Source organism: Saccoglossus kowalevskii, chromosome 10 (assembly GCF_978046115.1).
Source record: "Saccoglossus kowalevskii chromosome 10, keSacKowa6.1, whole genome shotgun sequence".
NCBI classification, from domain to species: domain Eukaryota; kingdom Metazoa; phylum Hemichordata; class Enteropneusta; family Harrimaniidae; genus Saccoglossus; species Saccoglossus kowalevskii.
The window spans coordinates 28,098,074-28,115,726 of NC_140650.1; the positions used below are offsets into that span (position 1 = coordinate 28,098,074).

The 17,653-nt window shown below is 35.1% G+C and overlaps 1 protein-coding gene across 1 annotated transcript; it reads left to right on the plus strand.

The window, feature by feature from the left end:
- The first annotated feature begins 34 nt into the window (after positions 1 to 34).
- Positions 35 to 17,313, plus strand: LOC100377989 (cytosol aminopeptidase-like). Its single transcript, XM_085504457.1, has 13 exons — positions 35 to 163; positions 1,683 to 1,804; positions 2,553 to 2,607; positions 2,993 to 3,167; positions 3,388 to 3,493; positions 3,941 to 4,096; positions 8,529 to 8,684; positions 10,153 to 10,366; positions 11,101 to 11,206; positions 12,147 to 12,226; positions 12,779 to 12,891; positions 13,585 to 13,715; positions 17,180 to 17,313. Exons 1-13 carry the CDS (start codon positions 62 to 64, stop codon positions 17,239 to 17,241), a joined length of 1,578 nt encoding a protein of 525 aa, XP_085360583.1. The 5' UTR covers positions 35 to 61; the 3' UTR covers positions 17,242 to 17,313.
- Positions 17,314 to 17,653: the final 340 nt, after the last annotated feature.

Sequence of the window (17,653 nt, forward strand, 5' to 3'; positions counted from 1 at the left end):
TAGTCCATGATGGAATCCATTTTGTCAATTGAATGCTGGGAGATTTCTCTTCCTTCAAAAGATGGCTGCGCCCTTGGTAGTCACGCGTTGTTGTCGTTTTCGGCGCTATATTCATAAATATAGGCGTTTCCTTAGATTTTATGGAAGCGAGAATATTCCAAAGGTCGGTTCTCTCTTTCTGTTTTAGAAATAACCTTATAATCCCCTTGGTTAATTTATCTACGTTAAGAATCACAGTCACGTTCTTGGTTGACGGTGCGTCTAAATTTATCAAACAAATGCCGACACGCAATTTTTTACATAATTTGATTTAAATATTGGTTTTAGCCTTTATGATTTAATTTAAAGGGGCATTAAGAAATTATCCTATTAGTATTCCGTGCTACATAGACACTGTGATTGATCACGATTAAACTCGGGTGACAAAATGGCGCCCTCTTGTGACAAAACTCGAAAGCACACAATAAAAATACCAATAAATTAACCAAGATCTGTACAGTCCTGTTAGTTGACCTTCTTTATTTATTATGTAATACATTATGACCATCCGTGGCCAGATGGTCAGTTCTTAAACTCACTTCAAACACTGCTGCATTCACTATAAAAAAAATCCAAAGAAGTTTTCTGATGGAGAAGCTTTTTTGTTATAGTTTGTCATGTTACCAGAGGTACCGTACATTACTTGGGGTTTGCAACGCGCATAGTACTGTATAGTGACATCATGTCAAGATCCCATTTAAGTCTCATCTCGTAGATAGCAAGACTGATGCTACGACCTTCTGACATGACATAGGCGGTTTGTAATAAAACAATAAAACATGTAATACCACATTCATAGTGAAAAAATGTAATACATCGAAAATGTATAGAAAATATAGTTATCGTATAACGTACTATTGTGAACGGCTATTTTGCTCCATCTGGACATCCTAGTATCCTAGTTACCTCAGGCATGCGCATTCGGATTTTTCTGAGTTGGAACGCTTATGCGAGAGCGAGTTTGAAACGGGATCTTGGTATCATGTCACCGTAGTTGCAAACCCCAAGTAATGTACCTCTGATGTTACCTATGAGTCTGTGTCACAATTACCTCAATCATGGCCCTAAATGGGGCTGTGATTATAAATTTTTGATTCAAATTTTAATATTTAAAGTGATTGGCTAAACAAGAAATGGCAACTGTGACTGCCCACTTATTCAAAATAAGGCACTGGCTTGTTGGATCTGGAACTAGCTCATTAATAATAATTAGAACTAACAATGATGTCATAATACCATTTCTCTAACTTCTATTTTATTTATTACAAATTTATATTTATAAAATAACCCCGGTTTTCTGCCCTTCACTGTAACTGTACATTTATGGGAATATAAATATAATATAGAATTACATTCAAGTGAGAGGTTGCAATTCACTATTGTGTACTGGTGTGAATGAATATAATTTCAAAATGATCTTGTCACAATTATATATTTTCAAAATGACCTTATCTTTTCAAAATTATATTCGTTCACACCAGTTACAAAAAAATCACAGCTGCTGTGGTTGGTCAAACACATCCATGGGTTATCTAAAATAAATGTATGTGCTCAGTGTATATAGCCTATATTATAATAGTTGTATAAGTTCACAAATAGTTGATATTTCAGTTGAATGATACAGTACTCTATACCCTTTACAGAAAGGTATTGTACTTGGTGTGTATGAGAACAGTACCAAAGAGGAAAGCAATGCTATTCTTACACCTGCTGCTGAGTCATTCAACAAAAGAACTGATGGAAGACTGGCTGAGTTACTGAACATGTGAGCAAGTTATTACTGTCTGTATTTGGCTACTATTGAAATAAATGACCAGATTCCCTTCTGTTTCACACTATGGTGTTTCTATATGACTTTGTTCACCAAGCCCAAATAAAAAAATTTATGGTCACCAAACTGCTTTTCGCAAAAGACACAGCTCAAACCTCAATGAAAATAGAGATTTTTGCTCCAAATACAATTGGTTTTTATGGTAAAAGTGCTCACCATAACTAAAAATGTTTTTTAATTAATTTTTATTATATAGTTTTATTAATTTTTTTTATGAAATAATATTTTAACATGCATTAGAAACCAAAACTTTTAACATGAAATTGTACCAAAACTTTTATTTTTTCCAGGCAATTTTTCCCTAGAAAAAAAATTCGGAGTTTGGAAAATCCCCCAAAATTTAAAACATGTCATAATCAAAATAAAATAAATTAAAAATTACGCAACACTTTTGAAACAATTTCAAAGAATTGTGATCAATTTGTTGCCCCTATTTACCCTGTATGTTATAAATTATTTATACACTAAGTATTTATAAACTCAAAGAACATTACATATTGTATGATCATGTACAGTGACTTTGGCTGTTCTAACTTTCATCTGATAGCTGCACAAGTGCTTGTGGAATAGAGGGAGGCACCTGTCCAGCCAATCCAAACGCCGCCCTTGAAGTTGAATGAAAGCGATTGGGTTTATTATAAATATTAACATGGGTTTGTTAACTTATTAATAATTTATGTAGATCTGGACCCAAAATGAAGAAGGGAAAAAGCAAAGTGTTTTATGGACTTGACAAGGTAATAAATTGTAAATATTTTTTTAAATGTTTTTTAATTTTCAGGATTTTTATGTACAAGACTGAGGTTGAAATTCGCTGGGGTCAACAAACTCATGTGTCATGTACTTATAAACCAAACTGTTTTTATCTTGAAATCAGTCTTAAAATTTAAATGAGACAGTTTAATTGGCTCCTGCACATAAATTGGCCAACCTATGAGGATTTGTCTTTGGTTGACTATTAACATTCTGTATTACTGTGCTAATCCACCGAATCTGTGACATCGCATAATGTGTCATTTTTTATATGTATAAATGAATTATTATGATATTTATATTTTGAATTTTACAGCGCTAAACTATTCAATGTGTGGTGACGAATAAATGATTTCTCTGTGTCTGTAGGAATATCCTGTAATAGCAGTGGTTAGTCTTGGTAAACAGTCTGCGGGCATCGATGAACTAGAAGAAGTCAATGAATCTAAGGAGAATATTAGAGCTGCATCCGCTTTGGGTGCTAGGCAACTACGAGATGCAGGAATGAAACAAATAGAATTGGATCCATGTACTGATGCACAAGGTGATATATGATTGGTCAGCAATATTTGTGTATAACTCATCAGTACAAATGTATGTGTGTATGACTCATCAATAGGTGTGTATGACTCATCAATAGGTGTGTATGACTCATCAATATATGTGCAGTAAAATATAGTATAGTACTGTGAAGGCTGGTAATGTAAGCTACAAAATATGATATCTGATCAGATTTTTAAAATTTTCTGATTATTATTTTGTAGCTGTTGCTGAAGGTGCTACCTTAGGATTATTTACATTTGATGAATTAAAAGAAGAGTCAAAACGGAAACCAAAAGTTAATCTTAGTCTCCATGGCAACAGAAACAGGTAACTGACAATTTAATTTTGATCAGGTAATTACTGAGAACTAAAGAGTAATCCCAAGTATTGCTCAGTGATTTGATAGTACATTAATTAGGGTACTACTTTTTTCAAATGAATTTTAACACAGGTAACATATCCCCCAAAGGTCAAAAGGTAATTCCTTTGAACTTGTGCATTTGTTTTGTGCCCCACTCGGCACCCATATTAACTATAAACGCAGACATTAAACTCACAATAGCATATACCATACTTGTACAACTTGTACTGAGTTTTGAGCTACCCATGGATACCCATGCTGCTAAATCAGACAAGTATGGTATAAATATAAAATGGCATACCAGTAGTGTGATTTGTATAATTTAGCGGTATATACTGGTATATTTTCTGCCTTTCGTTTGCTTTTCTGCTGTTCTGCATCCTAACCAGGTTTGTTTTGTCTTTCTTCACTAGTCAAGATGTTTGGGACAGAGGGATGATTCTAGCTGAGTGTCAAAACTTTGCCAGGAGACTTACAGAAATGCCGGGCAACAAACTCACTCCACTAGCTTTTGCTGATTATACAATAGATAAAATGAAAACCGCTAATAATGTGGAAACTATTGTCAGGTGAGGTAATATAAAGTAGCTTTTACTGATTATACAATAGATAAAGTGAAAACCACAAATAATGTGGAAACCATTGTCAGATGAGACGTTATAAAGTAGTTTTTACTGAATATACAATAGATAAAATGAAAACCACTAATAATGTGGAAACCATTGTCAGGTGAGATGATATAAAGTAGCTTTTACTGATTATACAATAGATAAAATGAAAACCACTAATAATGTGAAAACCATTGTCAGGTGAGATGATATAAAGTAGTTTTTACTGAATATACAATAGATAAAATGAAAACCACTAATAATGTGGAAACCATTGTCAGGTGAGGTAATATAAAGTAGTTTTTGCTGAATATACAATAGATAAAATGAAAACCACAAATAATGTGGAAACCGTTGTCAGGTGAGATGATATAAAGTAGCTTTTACTGATTATACAATAGATAAAATGAAAACCACAAATAATGTGGAAACCGTTGTCAGGTGAGATGATATAAAGTAGCTTTTACTGATTATACAATAGATAAAATGAAAACCACTAATAATGTGGAAACCGTTGTCAGGTGAGATGATATAAAGTAGCTTTTACTGATTATACAATAGATAAAATGAAAACCACAAATAATGTGGAAACCATTGTCAGATGAGATGATATAAAGTAGCTTTTACTGATTATACAATAGATAAAATGAAAACCACTAATAATGTGGAAACCGTTGTCAGGTGAGATGATATAAAGTAGCTTTTACTGATTATACAATAGATAAAATGAAAACCACAAATAATGTGGAAACCATTGTCAGGTGAGATGATATAAAGTAGTTTTTACTGAATATACAATAGATAAAATGAAAACCACTAATAATGTGGAAACTATTGTCAGGTGAGGTAATATAAAGTAGCTTTTACTGATTATACAATAGATAAAGTGAAAACCACAAATAATGTGGAAACCATTGTCAGATGAGACGTTATAAAGTAGTTTTTACTGAATATACAATAGATAAAATGAAAACCACTAATAATGTGGAAACCATTGTCAGGTGAGATGATATAAAGTAGCTTTTACTGATTATACAATAGATAAAATGAAAACCACTAATAATGTGAAAACCATTGTCAGGTGAGATGATATAAAGTAGTTTTTACTGAATATACAATAGATAAAATGAAAACCACTAATAATGTGGAAACCATTGTCAGATGAGATGATATAAAGTAGCTTTTGCTGAATATACAATAGATAAAATGAAAACCACTAATAATGTGGAAACCATTGTCAGGTGAGATGATATAAAGTAGCTTTTACTGATTATACAATAGATAAAATGAAAACCACAAATAATGTGGAAACCATTGTCAGGTGAGATGATATAAAGTAGCTTTTACTGATTATACAATAGATAAAATGAAAACCACTAATAATGTGGAAACCATTGTCAGGTGAGATGATATAAAGTAGCTTTTGCTGAATATACAATAGATAAAATGAAAACCACTAATAATGTGGAAACCATTGTCAGATGAGATGATATAAAGTAGCTTTTGCTGAATATACAATAGATAAAATGAAAACCACTAATAATGTGGAAACCATTGTCAGGTGAGATGATATAAAGTAGCTTTTACTGATTATACAATAGATAAAATGAAAACCACAAATAATGTGGAAACCATTGTCAGGTGAGATGATATAAAGTAGCTTTTACTGATTATACAATAGATAAAATGAAAACCACAAATAATGTGGAAACCATTGTCAGGTGAGATGATATAAAGTAGCTTTTGCTGAATATACAATAGATAAAATGAAAACCACTAATAATGTGGAAACCATTGTCAGGTGAGATGATATAAAGTAGCTTTTACTGATTATACAATAGATAAAATGAAAACCACTAATAATGTGAAAACCATTGTCAGGTGAGATGATATAAAGTAGTTTTTACTGAATATACAATAGATAAAATGAAAACCACTAATAATGTGGAAACCATTGTCAGGTGAGGTAATATAAAGTAGTTTTTGCTGAATATACAATAGATAAAATGAAAACCACAAATAATGTGGAAACCGTTGTCAGGTGAGATGATATAAAGTAGCTTTTACTGATTATACAATAGATAAAATGAAAACCACAAATAATGTGGAAACCGTTGTCAGGTGAGATGATATAAAGTAGCTTTTACTGATTATACAATAGATAAAATGAAAACCACTAATAATGTGGAAACCGTTGTCAGGTGAGATGATATAAAGTAGCTTTTACTGATTATACAATAGATAAAATGAAAACCACAAATAATGTGGAAACCATTGTCAGATGAGATGATATAAAGTAGCTTTTACTGATTATACAATAGATAAAATGAAAACCACTAATAATGTGGAAACCGTTGTCAGGTGAGATGATATAAAGTAGCTTTTACTGATTATACAATAGATAAAATGAAAACCACAAATAATGTGGAAACCATTGTCAGGTGAGATGATATAAAGTAGTTTTTACTGAATATACAATAGATAAAATGAAAACCACTAATAATGTGGAAACTATTGTCAGGTGAGGTAATATAAAGTAGCTTTTACTGATTATACAATAGATAAAGTGAAAACCACAAATAATGTGGAAACCATTGTCAGATGAGACGTTATAAAGTAGTTTTTACTGAATATACAATAGATAAAATGAAAACCACTAATAATGTGGAAACCATTGTCAGGTGAGATGATATAAAGTAGCTTTTACTGATTATACAATAGATAAAATGAAAACCACTAATAATGTGAAAACCATTGTCAGGTGAGATGATATAAAGTAGTTTTTACTGAATATACAATAGATAAAATGAAAACCACTAATAATGTGGAAACCATTGTCAGATGAGATGATATAAAGTAGCTTTTGCTGAATATACAATAGATAAAATGAAAACCACTAATAATGTGGAAACCATTGTCAGGTGAGATGATATAAAGTAGCTTTTACTGATTATACAATAGATAAAATGAAAACCACAAATAATGTGGAAACCATTGTCAGGTGAGATGATATAAAGTAGCTTTTACTGATTATACAATAGATAAAATGAAAACCACTAATAATGTGGAAACCATTGTCAGGTGAGATGATATAAAGTAGCTTTTGCTGAATATACAATAGATAAAATGAAAACCACTAATAATGTGGAAACCATTGTCAGATGAGATGATATAAAGTAGCTTTTGCTGAATATACAATAGATAAAATGAAAACCACTAATAATGTGGAAACCATTGTCAGGTGAGATGATATAAAGTAGCTTTTGCTGAATATACAATAGATAAAATGAAAACCACTAATAATGTGGAAACCATTGTCAGGTGAGATGATATAAAGTAGCTTTTGCTGAATATACAATAGATAAAATGAAAACCACTAATAATGTGGAAACCATTGTCAGATGAGATGATATAAAGTAGCTTTTGCTGAATATACAATAGATAAAATGAAAACCACTAATAATGTGGAAACCATTGTCAGATGAGATGATATAAAGTAGTTTTTACTGAATATACAATAGATAAAATGAAAACCACTAATAATGTGGAAACCATTGTCAGGTGAGATGATATAAAGTAGCTTTTACTTAATATACAATAGATAAAATGAAAACCACTAATAATGTGGAAACCATTGTCAGGTGAGATGATATAAAGTAGCTTTTACTTAATATACAATAGATAAAATGAAAACCACTAATAATGTGGAAACCATTGTCAGATGAGATGATATAAAGTAGCTTTTGCTGAATATACAATTAGACAATAGATAAAATGAAAACCACTAATAATGTGGAAACTATTGTCAGGTGAGATGATATAAAGTAGCTTTTGCTGAATATACAATAGATAAAATGAAAACCACTAATAATGTGGAAACCATTGTCAGGTGAGATGATATAAAGTAGCTTTTGCTGAATATACAATAGATAAAATGAAAACCACTAATAATGTGGAAACCATTGTCAGGTGAGATGATATAAAGTAGCTTTTACTGAATATACAATAGATAAAATGAAAACTGCTAATAATGTGGAGAACAAATACATCAAATGTAGCACCGAACTTTAACAGGAAAATGTTTTTGCCTATCACAAAGTAAAAGCAAGAGTTCATACGTTTCTACGAAGTTTGATTAAAACCTGATGGCACCAACATGTGACGGGAAACATAATGACATTTGAAGGTCTAGGAGATGAACTCAGTAATGTTGTTTCTGTTTACTCATTACAGAAACTTAATTGTCACAATAAAATTACTCCTGTGTCTAATTTCCATACATGCTCACTACACCTAATAAATAATTGGAATTATGAGAAAAATACAAAATGACATTTTTTTTCTCGTTTCTTTTTTTATAGTCACTAATTTTTTGCAATATGTTTAATTTCAGAACTAAAGACTGGATTGAAAACCAAAAAATGAATGCTTTTTTAAGTGTATCTAAGGGGTCCTCCCAACCACCCGTGTTTCTGGAGATGAAATACATGGGAGGAGTGCATGATAGCAAACCACTAGTATTGGTTGGTAAAGGAGTCACATTTGACTGGTAAGTGAAAATAATTGGTAAGGGAGTCGAATTTGACTGGCAAGTTAAAATAGTTGGTAAGGGAGTCGTATTTGACTGGTAAGTGAGAATAGTTGGTAAAAGAGTCACATTTGACTGGTAAGTGAGATTAGTTGGTAAAAGAGTCACATTTGACTGGTAAGTGAGATTAGTTGGTAAAGGAGTCACATTTGACTGGTAAGTGAGATTAGTTGGTAAAGGAGTCATATTTACCTGGTAAGTGAGATTAGTTGTAGAGGAGTCACATTTGTCTGGTAAGGAAGAATATTTGGTAAAGGAGTGACATTTGACTGGTAAGTGAGAGTAGTTGTAAGGGAGTCACATTTGACTGGTAAGTGAGATTAGTTGGTAAAGGAGTCATATTTGACTGGTAAGTGAGATTAGTTGGTAAAAGAGTCACATTTGACTGGTAAGTGAGATTAGTTGGTAAAGGAGTCACATTTGACTGGTAAGTGAGATTAGTTGGTAAAGGAGTCATATTTACCTGGTAAGTGAGATTAGTTGTAGAGGAGTCACATTTGACTGGTAAGGAAGAATATTTGGTAAAGGAGTGACATTTGACTGGTAAGTGAGAGTAGTTGTAAGGGAGTCACATTTGACTGGTTAGTGAAATTAGTTGGTAAGGGAGTAACATTTGACTGGCAAGTGAAAATAGTTGGCAAGGGGTAACATTTGACTGGTGAGTGACAATAGTTGGTAAGGGAGTAACATTTGACTGGTAGGGGAGTCACATTTGACTGGCAAGTGAAAATAGTTGGCAAGGGAGTAACATTTGAATGGTAAGTGATAATATTTGGTAAAGGAGTGACATTTGACTGGCAAGTGAAAATAGTTGGCAAGGGGTAACATTTGACTGGTGAGTGATAATATTTGGTAAAGGAGTGACATTTGACTGGTAAGTGACAATAGTTGGTAAGGGAGTAACATTTGACTGGTAAGGGAGTCACATTTGACTGGTAAGTGAAAATAGTTAGCAAGGGAGTAACATTTGACTGGTAAGTGATAATATTTGGTAACATTTGTGACATTTGACTGGTAAGTGAGAGTAGTTACAAGTGAGTCAAATTTGACTGGCAAGTGAAAATAGTTGGCAAGGGAGTAACATTTGACTGGCAAGTGAAAATAGTTGGCAAGGAAGTCACATTTGACTGGTAAGTGATAATATTTGGTAAAGGAGTAACATTTGACTGGTAAGTGAGAATAGTTGGTAAATGAGTCACATTTGAGTGAAATTTGAATGGTACATAAGAATGTGTTGTTAATTGGTCTAAGGATTCTGTACCTGCAAATGTTTAATTACAGGACAATATTTAAAAAAAAAAATCAGAATTTAGATTACGATGAAAGTACTACACTAAATAACTAAAGAAAAAAAAATTACTTGATAAGTAAAAATATTATTAGATAATTTCATTACTCACTTCTAGATATATCTTTATATTGATTGTAGTGGTGGCATTTCGATTAAGCCTTCAGCACAGATGGACCTAATGAGAGGTGATATGGGAGGTGCCGCTGTAGTAACAGCATCCATGGCTGCCATAGCCACACTACAGCTTCCGATAAATGTTGTTACTTTAGTTCCTCTTTGTGAGAACATGGTGAATGGCGAAGCGACAAGGCCAGGTGATGTTGTGACTGCGATGAACGGCAAAACTATACAGGTTTGTTTTTGTATATTTACACTTCTCAGATGTATTGTCTTATCTTGTTAATTTAGGTTACATTGAAATAGACCATTTTCTGTTCTCTGCGAGATTCTGCGTTATGCATGAAATCAAATGTAAAAACAGGACAAACAAAGGTCATAGCGTCATAGTGGCGACAAACATCGCGTGGGATTCAACAAACGCAAAAAGTATTTTGGAGATATTTCCATGCTTATTAATGTGCTGTACACATTTGATGATGATCAGTTTCGATGAAGAAAGGGTGTTCAAAGGCAATATTCCCCCTGTCAAAGTTCGGAGTTTTGATGAGAGCTACAAAATTCAAGTTCAAACAAATCATTCCTTTTTTGCGGCAGATGTTCAGCTCACAATTTTCACGCAACTTGCGAGACCTCGTAGTTTAACAGAAAATCACCTATATGACAACACTCATGTTGAATGTGTTCAAAACTATATTTTATATTTCTTCCTTAAAATCATTTTATTAAATATACATAATAATGTTTTATGGAAAATTTCTGTAAACATTCTCAAAATGTTGGATGTTGTATATAATGCAAATGATTTTAAATTAAGCCAGATAAGTACTTCAAATGTCAGATGCCATTGTAACCAAAGATAAGCAAGTTGAATGATATTAAAAGCCAACTTAAGAGGGCTCTTTAGACAACAGAGAAATAAGTTAGTTGTAGTAATGACCAACTTAAGGGGTCTTACCTGTATTGCAGGTTGACAATACTGACGCTGAGGGAAGATTACTATTGGCTGATGCATTGCATTATGGGTGTTCTGTGCATAAACCAGAAGTAATTATAAATGTTGCAACTTTGACAGGTAAGGAATTACATAGATAGCAGCTAAAAGGTTTAAAATGTGCAATTAAACATGAAAGCAGGGAATTATATGATAATATAGAACCTAACTACCAGCCGTATAATTACAAATTTTTCTGGATGGCTGCTATGTTTGAAAAAACAAGACATTTTGTAAAGCTGCTGCTGATTGGATGTTGTGAATTCAACCATTCACTGGCTATGTTTCAAGACAGTTAGGATGTACAGACAGTTAGAATTAGAAATAAAATTAGACATAACTTGCCTTACTTGTAAAAATAGAGTGAGAAATTAGAAGTGGAACAACATTGTATGCAAATATTTTGGAAAGAAAATTGTTGCATTCAAATGGTGAACATGTGTTTAAAACATTGGCTGGAAAAAAATGGATAGAAGGTAAACACTTATTGATTTGTCCATCACAGGTTTTTACTTCATCCTCATTTTGTGTGATGAAATATAAGTCTTTTCTCAAATTTCAGCAAATCCTTGAAAGGAGCCGGTCACTGGTTGTGTTGTGGTCATTGCATTGGATATATGATTTAAATCCTACCTTGGGTTGAACACTATAATAAGGTTTGACCCCTACCCTGGGTGAGTGGGACAAAGGGCTGAATCCACTGGCCAAGATTCATTTACTAATGGGATGCTAATTTGGGGGGCCCTAAGTTCAGATTTGGTTGATGCCAGAATAGGAGTTAAATTGCCATAATGCCATTATGATAAGAGTAGTCTCATGTCACATAGTCCCAATAATGGAATATGATTTCTGTGGCAAATGCACATTTAATTTGTGCGTAAAAAAGTAAGAAGAGACAGCAGTGACATTCAATGTCTGAGATTGTCACCTGGCAAACAAACATAAACAAAAATGGAATATACCAGTAATCCTGCTTAGCACAGTGCACTTCTAATATAGTATATTTTGTATCATCTTCTAGGTGCTATACAAGTTGCTTTAGGATCTGCCGTCTCTGCTGTGTTCACAAACTCCAATAACTTGTGGATGAACCTACACAAGGTGATTATCATCATTGTTTCTTGGTTCTTTTCAGACGTTGCTCTTAGCGTGACATTTATACTTTGACCTACGATGCAATAATTTCTTCTTATTCTCATATGTTACCAATCCTTGTAGATTAGTAGGTGGCTACAAAATAATATCCCAAATACACCCAGTTTTTGCAGGTATACATATATGTTCAGCAGAAACTGGGAGTATTTGTAATTGCTGCATGGTGCTAAGTTGGTGATGAGCCAGCTGACACAAACTAAGGTACAGATGCAGCTTCATTGGCACTTGCAGCTCTAAACAATATTACATGTTTTATCTGTAGGCAGTCTGGGGGCTTAATAATTTCAAATTTCAAAGCTATACCACATGTAAGAATCCCCCAAATTATTGGGAAAAAGCAAAATAGTCTGCATAATCATGCATATTTGCATATTTGCAGGAATCTACATACTGATACTCCACAATTCTAATAGACAAGACAATGAGGATATAAACAATGGTAGTACATGTTTTAATCTATATTTAATTTTTTTTTGTAATTATGTTTTTATTTTTAAGGCGGGAATAGACACAGGTGATAGACTGTGGAGAATGCCATTATTACAACATTATACCAAACAAATATCAGACTCTCAATTAGCTGATGTGAACAATATCGGCAAAAGTGCAAGGTGAGTTATTTTTCATTTGATCTTATTTATTTGGAGCATAGCAAATTCTTTATCCAATTGAAACAAGATCCTAGGTTGGGTTTCTTTTGTTTTTAGCCTCTGTACAAAGTCTGAGGACTCATGGATTAGTCTATGCATGTCTGCCTGCAATAAGAGCTATCTTATACATACTTCGACCGAATATCTTCAAAGCTTGCACCTAGTCTGATACATATACACAAGCATGGATATGTGAGTCTGACACAGAATGGCCAACTGGTGACCATTTTGTTATTGACAAATTTTAATGCATGCTTTGAGTAATTCACTTCATAGTTTGTACATTGACTATACATGATGACTTACCCATACACATAAAATAATTCTGCCATCCGATCAAAGATGGCTAACTTCTGACCATTAAAATGAGATATTTTGAAATCTTGGGATGTGTTGTTTAACTTGGTGGATCAACCATTATGAGTAATTGATGTATACCACGTTGATTTGTAAATTTGTTTTAAAATAGTGTACATAATGAAAAACAGCAAAAAATACAAAATAAAACATATAGTAAATATAAAATACAAAAAATGCACCTGAACATTTGATTGAATTTTTAACAAATATTCTAATAGCAAAGAAATCAAATATTGTTCATCTCATGACTTTTTGAATATTTTGACACTATATGCCTGTTTTTTTTTATTCTAGGGATGGTGGTGCATGTACAGCAGCAGCATTTCTGAGAGAGTTTGTTACTTGTCAAAATTGGGCACATTTGGATGTTGCAGGTGTCATGTTAAATAAAGATGAGGTGCCGTACTTAGGAAATGGAATGACTGGTGAGTCAAATTTTATTGCAATCACATATCTGTTTTCATGCAAATTAATGTAGGTTGTAATTATTGTTCAATACTCCAGGGTACTGCAAGCAGATTTGTTCAGTTTTGGAACATGATCATATTACTGTCAAGTTATAATGTGAGAGGATAGAGTTATTTGATGTCACTCCATCCTTTTTAAGTGTTGACCAATGTATTTCATTTCCCTTGTTCTTTTAACTCCAACTGTATGTTCATTATATTCCTAAATGTTCTCATGGAAATTATTAATGAAACAATAATATTAGCTTAAGCATTATTAGTAATTCTTTTGCCATATTAAGGATGGGCTTTGATGGTATGACACATTAGAAGGGTTTGGTCAGGATAGGCTCTGATGGTGTGACACATTAGAAGGGTTTGGTCAAGATAGGCTCTGATGATGTGAGACATTAGAAGGGTTTGGTCAGGATGGACTCTGATGGTATGACACATTAGAAGGGTTTGGTCAGGATAGGCTCTGATGGTGTGACACATTAGAAGGGTTTGGTCAAGATGGGCTCTGATGGTGTGAGACATTAGAAGGGTTTAGTCAGGATGGGCTCTGAGGGTGTGACACATTAGAAGGGTTTGGTCAGAATGGGCTCTGATGGTGTGACACATTAGAAGGGTTTGGTCAGGATGGGCTCTGATGGTGTGACACATTAGAAGGGTTTGGTCAGGATGGGCTCTGATGGTGTGACACATTAGAAGGGTTTGGTCAGAATGGGCTCTGATGGTGTGACACATTAGAAGGGTTTGGTCAGGATGGGCTCTGATGGTGTGACACATTAGAAGGGTTTGGTCAGGATGGGCTCTGATGGTGTGACACATTAGAAGGGTTTGGTCAGGATGTGCTCTGATGGTGTGGCACATTAAAAGGGTTTGGTTAGGATAGGCTCTGATGGTGTGACACATTAGAAGGGTTTGGTCAGGATGGGCTCTAATGGTGTGACACATTAGATAAGTTTGGAAAGGATAGGCTCTGATGGTGTGACACATTAGAAGGGTTTGGTCAGGATGGGCTCTGATGTTGTGACACATTAGAAGGGTTTGGTCAGGATGGGCTCTGATGGTGTGACACATTAGATAGGTTTGGTCAGGATGGGCTCTGATGGTGTGGCACATTAAAAGGGTTTGGTCAGGATAGGCTCTGATGGTGTGACGCATTAGAATGGTTTGGTCAGGATGGGCTCTGATGTTGTGACACATTAGAAGGGTTTGGTCAGGATGGGCTCTGATGGTGTGACACATTAGAAGGGTTTGGTCAGGATGGGCTCTGATGGTGTGACACATTAGAAGGGTTTGGTCAGGATGGGCTCTGATGGTGTGACACATTAGAAGAGTTTGGTCAGGATGTGCTCTGATGGTGTGGCACATTAAAAGGCTTTAGTCAGGATAGGCTCTGATGGTGTGACACATTAGAAGGGTTTGGTCAGGATGGGCTCTGATGGTGTGACACATTAGAAGGGTTTGGTCTGGATGGGCTCTGATGGTGTGACACATTAGAAGGGTTTGGTCAGGATGGGCTCTGATGATGTGACACATGAGAAGGGTTTGGTCTGGATGGGCTCTGATGATGTGACACATGAGAAGGGTTTGGTCTGGATGGGCTCTCAGACTGATGGTGTGAGACATTAGAAGGGTTTGGTCAGGATGGGCTCTGATGATGTGACACATTAGAAGGGTTTGGTCAGGATGGGCTCTGGTGGTGTGACACATTAGAAGGGTTTGGTCAGGATGGGCTCTGATGGTGTGACACATTAGAAGGGTTTGGTCAGGATGGGCTCTGATGGTGTGACACATTAGAAGGGTTTGGTCTGGATGGGCTCTGATGGTGTGACACATTAGAAAGGTTTGGTTAAAATGGGTTCTGATGATGTGACACATTAGAAGGGTTTGGTCAGAATGTGCTCTGATGGTGTGACACATTAGAAGGGTTTGGTCAGGATGGGCTCTGATGGTGTGACACATTAGAAGGGTTTGGTCAGAATGTGGTCTAATGGTGTGACACATTAGAAGGGTTTGGTCAAGATGTGCTCTGATGGTGTGACACATTAGAAGGGTTTGGTCTGGATGGGCTCTGATGGTGTGACACATTAGAAGGGTTTGGTCAGGATGGGCTCTGATGGTGTGACACATTAGAAGGGTTTGGTCAGGATGGGCTCTGATGGTGTGACACATTAGAAGGGTTTGGTCAGGATGGGCTCTGATGGTGTGACACAATAGAAGGGTTTGGTCAGGATGGGCTCTGATGGTGTGACACATTAGAAGGGTTTGGTCAGGATGTGCTCTTTTGGTGTGGCACATTAAAAGGGTTTGGTCAAGATAGACTCTGATGTTGTGACACATTAGAAGGGTTTGGTCAGGATGGGCTCTGATGGTGTGACACATTAGAATGGTTTGGTCAGGATGGGATCTGATGGTGTGACACATTAGAAGGGTTTGGTCAGAATGTGGTCTAATGGTGTGACACATTAGAAGGGTTTGGTCAAGATGTGCTCTGATGGTGTGACACATTAGAAGGGTTTGGTCAGGATGGGTTCTGATGGTGTGACACATTAGAAGGGTTTGGTCTGGATGGGCTCTCAGACTGATGGTGTGACACATTAGAAGGGTTTGGTCTGGATGGGCTCTGATGGTGTGACACATTAGGTAGGTTTGGTCACGATATGATCCGATGATATGACACATTAGAAGGGTTTGGTCAGGATGGGCTCTGATGGTGTGACACATTAGGTAGGTTTGGTCAGGATATGATCCGATGATATGACACGTTAGAAAGGTTTGGTCTGGATGATCTCTGATGGTGTGACACATTAGAAGGGTTTGGTCAGGATGGGTTCTGATGGTGTGACACATTAGAAGGGTTTGGTCAGGATGGGCTCTCAGACTGATGGTGTGACACATTAGAAGGGTTTGGTCTGGATGGGCTCTGATGGTGTGACACATTAGGTAGGTTTGGTCACGATATGATCCGATGATATGACACATTAGAAGGGTTTGGTCAGGATGGGCTCTGATGGTGTGACACATTAGGTAGGTTTGGTCAGGATATGATCCGATGATATGACACGTTAGAAAGGTTTGGTCTGGATGATCTCTGATGGTGTGGCACATTAGAAGGGTTTAGTCAAGATGGACTCTGATGGTGTGACACATTAGAAGGGTTTGGTCAGGATGGGCTCTGATGGTGTGACACATTAGAAGGGTTTGGTCAGGATGATCTCTGATGGTGTGGCACACTAGAAGGGATTGGTTTTGGGGTTTACAAACCTGTATCAAAAACATTGGCATCACTGGTCAAACTCTAGTTTGGCTGCCTGGCACAGATATATAGATAAGGTCATTCAATGTTTCATGATATTCAACAGCCACTATAAAACAAAATTTATGTTTTTCCTCCCAATTCAATTTTCTAATGAAGTTGTTTCACTTTATTGTAGGCAGACCTACTAGAACACTTGTGGAATATGTTTCTAATTTGTCGAAGAAGACTACAGTGTGAAAGTATAGACATTCATAAAAACATTCAGCAAGCAGTGGTACACGAATAAACTATTTAAGTGTTCATAGTGAATTTGATCATGGTGTTTTACTTTGCTGTGTAAAAAGTTAATATCTTTTAGAAATCAGAATTGTTCATTTGTGAGTGTGTAATACAGTAAGGTTTACAAAATAAACGATTATTATAAAAAATGTTATGCTTTTGTATCCTTCCATGAAAAAATAATTGTTCTTAGAAAATGATGAATTATAGAATTGTCTTTGAGTTTAATTATTAATCTGTTTTGGTCAGTAAGATGATAAGGGTAATGTCAAACAGAGAAAGACTAAAATAAATCTAATGTTGATTGGTAGCATCTGAACACAGCCATTTTCTTTTAGAGAAAAATAATTTTGTAGACCCTATGTGATGA